This window comes from Etheostoma spectabile, chromosome 24 (genome assembly GCF_008692095.1).
Source record: "Etheostoma spectabile isolate EspeVRDwgs_2016 chromosome 24, UIUC_Espe_1.0, whole genome shotgun sequence".
In the NCBI taxonomy this organism is placed as follows: Eukaryota; Metazoa; Chordata; class Actinopteri; order Perciformes; family Percidae; genus Etheostoma; species Etheostoma spectabile.
Window position 1 is genome coordinate 3,353,267 of NC_045756.1, and position 8,446 is coordinate 3,361,712.

The 8,446-nt window shown below is 42.8% G+C and overlaps 1 protein-coding gene across 26 annotated transcripts in view; it reads right to left on the minus strand.

Annotated features, from left to right (window-relative positions):
• Positions 1-8,446, minus strand: part of nid2a (nidogen 2a (osteonidogen)) — a 44,384-nt gene that overhangs the window by 34,458 nt on the left and 1,480 nt on the right. For all 26 annotated transcript variants that reach the window (XM_032506098.1, XM_032506109.1, XM_032506102.1 and 23 more), the window contains exons 2-3: positions 7,870-8,055; positions 7,517-7,633 (exon numbers count right to left, since the gene is read on the minus strand). In XM_032506098.1, the coding sequence (XP_032361989.1) occupies positions 7,517-7,633; positions 7,870-8,055 (303 nt within the window). The remainder of the gene's footprint in view (positions 1-7,516; positions 7,634-7,869; positions 8,056-8,446) is intronic.

Sequence of the window (8,446 nt, forward strand, 5' to 3'; positions counted from 1 at the left end):
TTGTTGTCAGCTGTCATTTCGGTGCAAATTGTCACAAACGGCAACAGGCACCTCCACCTCCCCACCACTGCCAGTCTTCACAGATTCATTTACCTCATCAGAATCATCAGCCATCACCACCTGTGTCTGGACCCTCGGGGGGATTCATCATGGGCTCATGCATGACATTTTGACTGTGTGTGTGTGTTTTTCTCTCCGATTTTCATTTCTAGGCTGTTTTTAGGTTTACTCCGCTTTACTCCGGGCCCAGGTTCAACTCTGACCGGCGGCCCTTTTCCTGCAAAACGCTTCCTTCAAGTTCATACCCATAAAAAGGAATGGTTTGACTTTTTGGCAAATATACATAGAAATAAACTCTATGTTTGCACCGTAAATATGAAGCTGGCCCGAGCTTCATATTTAGCTTACAGACAGGAGAGTGGCATCCATCGTCTCATCTAAATCTGGGCAAGAAACTAAATGAGCACATTTACCCAAATATCAAATTCTCCATCCCTCTGTGTGATCATTTACTGCGTTTGTGTGTGTGTGTGTGTGTGTGTGTGTGTGTGTGTGTGTGTGTGTGTGTGTGTGTGTGTGTGTGTGTGTGTAAAGTAGTCCTGGTTTGCTTTACAGACTCACAGCTGGAAGACAACAAATTGCAGCCAACACACATCAAAGGCTTTCAGACCGTGTGTAGCTCAGTACGTATGAGAGTGTGTGCTCCGACAACCCCCCCCCCCCACACACACACACACACACCTCGACCTTCCTACAGGCATTTTGTTACACCTTTTTAAAAGAGTGTCCTCGCACTCTTTACAGCAACCACACACAAGCACAGACGTTAATTGTCTCCGGGACCAACAACTGTTTGTTGTCAGGGTAGTCCTTTAAAGTTTAGGTGATAACATCATCAGTCTGCAAGGTTTATCTGCTGCACAGTGGGGGTTTAAGAGTCTGGAAATACCCAACAGCTTAACTGAATATACAGGAAGTTCATTCCGATAGCTGAGGATACCCTACAGCAGCTGCACACACGTATCAGGTCCCATTTAGTTTAGTCTCACTATAGTTTACCTCAGTTTGGCCCTGTTTGGTATTGGTTTATTAGTTGGTCTGCTTTACTCTGTCTTTACGTAGTTTAGTCTACACTGCCTTACTGAAGATAGTTTAATTGACTTCTCATCTCGCCTGCGCTTTGAATCTATGACTCAACACTCATTAAAATTATCTAGAGCTGGATCCCACTTTTGTTAGCCTGGAACGTCCCGAGGAAGAGAGAGAGACGGAGATAGAGGAAGGTCTTGATGAATGTCCTACACTTGTTTGTTAGTCACCGTATTTCCAGCTCGTCGGCCACAGCACAGCTGCAAACAGGCAGAGAGAGAGACAGAGAGCAGCTGCAGGCCAGTTGCCAGCCTCACCAGAGTGCTACAAACGGAACTGCTTACAGCGTGGGAACTGGCACGCCACACACACACAAAACACACACAGCCCAGGCTTGTGGCCACGAACAGTCCAGTCAGTATTTCACTGTTCCCATATGAATTTAAGATTTATTTATTTGATTCGGACAATGTACATTAATCAACATTTATGTAAATATGCCAGTGTTAGCCAGTTGGCTAATTTTCAACCGTAGACCTGGTTACCTATAATGAATGACTTTACAGTGGGAGGAAACCAGAGGATGATATAGAGGATACCCACGCAAACACGGGGAGGACACGCAAACTCCACACAGACAGGCCCTGACGGGGCCGGGGATCAAACTCTGCAGTGCCAACTTGCTGTGAGGCAGAAGGGCTAACCACTGAGCCAGCGTGCAGCCTATCCCTGCTCCAATGTTTTGGGTGGCTTTCCTGTTAGAACTTCAGCTGTACGCAAATTGATTCCCTGCTCTTCTTAAGCTTGAGGAAATTGTACAACTTTAGGGCTTATGAAAGCTTTTCAAAACCTTTTTGATCAACTAAAGAACACATGGTGGGTAAAACCATAGCTGCTTTTCTTAGATCCAGAAAAGTTTGTGAACATGAAAATCTTTCCCGCAACTACAAACCAGTGCACTAGGACTGTACTAGTAATTAGTAAAGCTGTCAAAATAAATCTTTACTGCTCCAAGTGATGCAAACCTGTTTCTTTCTTTCTCTGGTTATGGTATAGACAGGCTCAATGGTCACTGATAGACAGAATCTGTTCCAGGTCTAGACAAATGGATGGAAAAACATATTATAAAAGCTGACTTTCAGTAAGAGTCTGCTTTGAACTAGGTTGAACATATTAGGGATGCCCCCTGTGTCACTGCAAGGGAGCCTCCAGAAACAACAAATATCACTAATAGAAACAATAGTTCCTATTGTGCTGCAGAAAAGAAGAAAGAGGAGAGGCCATCTGAAGAGAAGCACAGAAAGCAAAAGGAAAGGTGAGGGCTGAATCCAACAGAGGAGTCCATATATTCATTAATTCAGTCTCATTTGACATTCATACAGCAGACATGTAAGATGCTATTCAACCAACACTTTCCTTTTTTGTATATCTTTGAAGAGAGCTCGAGGGTAGAGCTAAGAGCAAATCAGAAAAAAGTCTACTGTGGTCAAATGTAAAATCACATTCCACTTCAGATTGCTGCTCATATACAGGAATGCTCTCAGGATGGGAACTTGAGGACAAATGTGCAGTAATGTGTATATGGTAAGGCATGCTTACCGCCACTCTGTACCATGTCCTTTCAAATGTTTCCATATCATGGGTTCAAAGGTTTCAAGATTCACTTATTGTCATTCTAAAACACAGGGTTGTTCTCTTCGTGCTAAACAAGAAACAAAAAACAACTTAGTGTTGAGGATGAGCTGAGGAGTCTGACAGCCGGAGAAAAGAACCTGCTCTGTAGTCTGGTGGTACGGCAGCGGATACTTCTGTATCGCTTGCCAGACGGCAGCAGGGACCATAGGCCCCCATTTTGGGATGCATCACACTCCAGACCATTCAATTCAGGATTTAGCGATGCGTGTGAGGATGATAAGATTGGTGTTATATATTTTCTAATTGAGAAATTTGGTAAATTGCCTACTGTAAAATATCAGAACAAGACTGAGTCTGAGTCTACAGACATGCTAGCAGCTCTGTGGTGTTGAGCACGGGATTACCCAGTTCCTCTGACTTTTTCATTACAATTCATCATCAGGAAACAATAAATGACTGCATAATATTTAATGGCAATCCATCTGGTAGTTGAGATATTTTAGTCTGGATGAAAGTGGTGGACTAACCAACAAACAAACCTACGTTGCCCTCCCTAGAGCCATGCTGTGAGCACAGCTAAAAGAAGTTAATTTTTTGCACTTTAAGTAAGTAATAGCATTAATGATGCGACAAGACGTTTTACCTAATCAATATACATTATAATAGATCTAGCATAAGAGACAACCAGTTTCATGCTGGCCCCATAGCAGCACAGTGGATAGGGGTCCTAGTCTTAGCATCATATTTTATTATATAAAATCATCAGGGTACAACACGTGCAGTAATATCTGGTCTCCACTTGCCGACAGGATGATTGATTTGTTACAATAAAGTGTCAGCAGTCAGCCTTCAGAATAAATTTTATACGAAAAATAAAGATATGTATAATCGGCCGCTAAGTATAATATAAAAGATAAGAAATATGTACAAATAAAGATAAAAACAGATAAGTAATATGTACAAATTAGATAAAACATAAGTAATATATAAAATAGGGTAATATATTCTAAATAGTGTATCTGTGAGGCCAAAACTGAAGATGAATTTATTTGAAATGTGCACTATAAAAGGAAGAGTTCCTGTGGTGGAACACCATGTTGTGGTATGATGAGACAAAAGTGATCATCAGGTCATTCATAAGTCAGGTTAGGTGACAAGAATATTCAGCCAGTCTCTATTATTATTCAAACCTCTTCATGTAAAAATATGTACAGTGTGTATCTCTAATCTAGGCCGCTGCATGATAAGGAAATGTTTAGTTTCCTTTTGGAGGTTGGTGAAAACTAGGCTTTAGTTAAGCCATCCGTGCACTCGCAATATCTTTGTAAACGTAGCGCCTCCAGCATAAGTTTAAATACACCTTCAGGAAGACAGGAACTTCAGAGAGGTGGGACGGCATGACACGATAAGACATCGTGGTTAAACTGTACAGCCTCCCTTTTCTGTGGGTGACAAGGTAAGTGCAGCATTCTGCAACTGAGAAGTTAATAATGTCTGCTGCTTAGAATAATGACGGTCATGGGAGTGGAAGATGAACTGTTGTAGAAAAATGGTCTTACTATTTACGGATAAATATAAGAATGTGTGTTTTGTGTATGCTTATTGCACAGAAGGTTTAGCTGAAGCCATAACTATAGAGTAAGTTAGAGGTCATGAGTCTTGAGCAAAATACACTGAGTAATAATAACAAGTGAAACAGGAACAGAATGACCTGCTTCACGTGAGCGCAAATGAGACCGAGACATAACACAGTGGCCCCCACCCTGGCGTGTGCTGTGTGAAGATAACAGTCCCAGCGCTGGAGAAGAAGAGGGGGCCCAAGAAAGAAGGTGTAAGAGATGAGGGGAAGAATAGATCGGTGCTCACGAGGATCGAGAGACAAGAGATGCGTGGAACGGCTCTGGCTATTTGTCTGTTGCTAGGAAAACTTGGCCAGCCACACATTGGCTGCGTCGCGCGAGCGTGGCGTTTCTGTTTCATGAAGGTTCCGTGCTCCGCCGTCCGTCAATACCCACCAGGTCCTGATTTGTTGCGGAACGGCTACGGCCATGCACACATTGACTTTAATGGAAACCTAATGACTGGGCCGCCGTTCCGGTGCAGATCCGCAGTCATTTCGCATCCGGTGGAAATTGGAGGTGATGCTTGACTGATTAAACAAATGATTAGATAAATGACTTTATCTTATTGTCTTATTTAACGAATGAGCAGGAATATACAGTATAGGTCTTTTATTGGAGTCAGACACATTTTCCCAAAGGGGGGGAACACAGAGGAGGAAATCCCCAACACTGTGTAACAGCATCCACCACCATCAGGTGGATGCTGTTACAGGTGTCCTCGTGGGAAGAAGAATTAGCAATATGCTGCTTAAAGTAAAGCATGGTCAACACTTCTTAAAACATCAGCATACAGAAGGCCAGATTCTCTGTGTAAATGGTTCTGCTCATTAGTAAATTGGGCTCCATAGCAGTAGATACAACAGAGTGTGTGTTATAGACTTCAAGTAAAGCAATTACCTTCCAATCACGATAATAGCCTCTTTAACACTAATTTCATAGAAAACACAACCCCACATTTTTAGGGATGTGAACTCTCTCTATTTTCCAGTTTTTTCTTCCCTCGCTCCTCTCATCTCCACATCCGACCCCCAAACACCAAACAGTCTGCACCCTCCCCCACCCAGTCACCCTTAATACACATCCCCGATAAAACACACACCTCAGGTTATTCAGTTCACACACATACCACTCTACCCCCAACGCACCCCACCCAGCACCTCTGGCTAATCACTTCAAAGAAAGATGCTATCAGTCCGAAGAAAGACCCACTGAAGCAAATCCCAGCCGGAACCCAGACTGCTCCAATCTGACAAGCCACACAGACCCTTTACACACCAAATAATTCCTTTCTTAGCAAATGTAAAAACATTTTGTAATTTCAGAGGTGGATAGCAGCCTCTAATCAGCATTTGGTCAACACTGGATAGAGACTTAATTGCAATATTTGGGGCTCAAGAAGATCAATCACTTATTTGTCCATTTGGGAGCAATCCCAATGAGCCTGAAGTGTGGTAAGAGCCTTAATGCTTTGTATCCCCACTTTACTATTTGAATGTTAAGCTTTTGATCAATCAGGAAGAATAAAGAAACCAGACCATGAGAGTAAAGAAGAAGGACTAACAGATGAGAGGGAAGGAGACACACAAAGGGATCTCCTGGGGTTTTTCCTTAAATCCACCACTCCCTTCTTTGCTCCCTCCCACATGCTACAAACCAGGAAAAACAAAGCTCTGTTTGTTTGATCGATAAGTTAAGTAGGGCTGGCTTTACTTGGAGCCTTTCCCAAAGACTAACTCAAACAAAGCCTCTAGTGCTCCTATAGGTGGGACGTTCTCTTATAAAAAGGTCAATGATTTCTTAGGAAAGTTCCTAAAAAAGAACCATGGAATTTCGTATTAATTATAAAGAAATCAATGATGCTGTTACACTTCCAATTAAAAAGGGACATTTCAGTCATTTTTGTTCAGTTTACTCATTGAGTATTACTCAGCCTGTGAAGACAGTTGTATAATGTCTTCTGTAACTTTGGAGGGAGGTTTCCAAAGTTTGAGAAAAATAAACCTGGTGATGTCATAGTAAGATCACCGGGGCTTGACACATGTACTGTAAATGTGAACTTAGACATTACCCAGAGGAGCTGTGTGTGAGAATACACATGTCTGAATCAGTTGAACCGCACATTAAACGGAGCCCATGTGTGAATAGAACAGGTCATTGTCCAGAGAATTCACAGGGAGTGAGTTGGCAAGTTGATGACGTTTCTATTATGCGTAAATAAATTGCTATTTTTCTTATAATCAGTGTCAAATTACATGCTTCTTTCCAGGACAAATTCAAATGTAAATTAAAGTGTTTTTCAAACTGTGAGGCATGCTTCCCCAGGCGTCCGCGGGAGAGTTCGAAGAGAGAAATGGGAGGTAATACTGCGTGAGGTGAAAGGGACAGGTGCATGGCAATGTTATAAAAACACAGATTTGGTCCGCACACCAACATGGTCAACAGGAGGAGCTGGAGGCAATCAAGGTACTTTAAAACCATTAGCACCTGAATGCCACAAATTGTGTTGAAATTCCTGCCATAGCTCAGTCAAATCTGTTCATGCTCAGACAAATTCAGTTGTCTTAATTTTATCTTCGAGGGGTAGGGACTCCTTCCCTGCTCTACTACTACAGTCACACTGAGGCGAGATACAGATCCACAGTAGTATTAGTCGGCTCGCCTTGAAGGTAGAGAACGCTGAAAAATAAATCAAGTTTTGTGCCAAAATATATTAATATATGTAATAAACGCTGAGGTGAAATTGGGTTGCTGGAGAGGAGTACTATAATGATAAACCCAGTTATTAGCTGGGAACTGGCAGAGAAATAGGGAGGGAAGTAAAGTCCAACAGAGCATGTGAGCAGTAATGGTCAAGGCATGTTTGTGTCTACCTGTGTGTGAATTGGAGGAGGGGTTAACGAGTCGGGAGGGGGCACTTAGACAACCCCTAAAGATGACCTATGACCCCTCGAAAAGGTTAAGAGGAAGATTAGGAGGGAAAGAGGAATTACAAATAGAACCCCCCCCCACCCTGGCTGATTATAAGTAATGCACATCCTCCAGGAATTTTGGATTGTGTCTCTCACAAGAACCAAAAACACACTTGTGGGCTACATGATGAGTCATAAATCAATACACAGACAGACAAGGAGTCCCAGAGCTAGCGCTCTCAGTCCCTCCATCCATCTTACCTTGTCTGAAGGTCCAGTGGTTCGAGTTTGTTCTTCATATGCCGCAACGTTCTCCCATGTTGCAACCACAACATGTGTGGGTGTGAATTTTGCATCTGGGAACCCTCGATGTACTTCCTGGGTGAGCAGATGGATGAATGAATGATGGAGGGAAATAATAAAAGAAAAGACATAACAGAAAGACAATGGATTGAACTAATGGATGAAGAACTGAAAAAAGGAAGAATAGAGATCTGTAGTTCAGTACAATGAAAAACATTCATCTCAACACCTTTTTTTCAAGACAACAAAAGTCTGTAATTTACAATCATAAAATTGTGATTGATTTCACTTCTTTCAATGGACAAACAGACCTGGGCCACTCTGTTGAGTACACTGGGCGTTTCGGTCACTCTGTAATAAATTTGTCCACGCCCTCCGCTGGTGTCGATGTCAGCCAGAAACGGAGCCACCACGGGGAAATCTGTGGGGAAGCCGTCATCAACGTACTGCTTTTCCATCGGCAGGTCCTGGGCTGATATGATACCATTGGTGGCCACCTAGAGACACAGAGACACCATGTGAGTACTAGCAGTTTAATGATGGCTACCAATGGTGTTCCTACACACCACTTAGGAGCCCTGAATACTTCAATACCCATCATAAAAACTCAGAATCTTCTAAGAATTATCTGGAACACCATCGTGGATGGAACCTCCTAATGAACCTGTATCCCCTCATAAACCACTGGAACCTCAGTGGGCGCTGCTGGAGCGGTCTCATGGACCCCAGGAACCACATAATGAACCCCTAGATCCCCCTCATTAACCGCTGGAACCCCTTCAAGGACCTCTGGGGCCCCTTCAAGGATCTCTGGGCCCCGATTATTTATTTGTTAAAAACATTTCAACCACACACACACACACACACACACACACACACACACACACA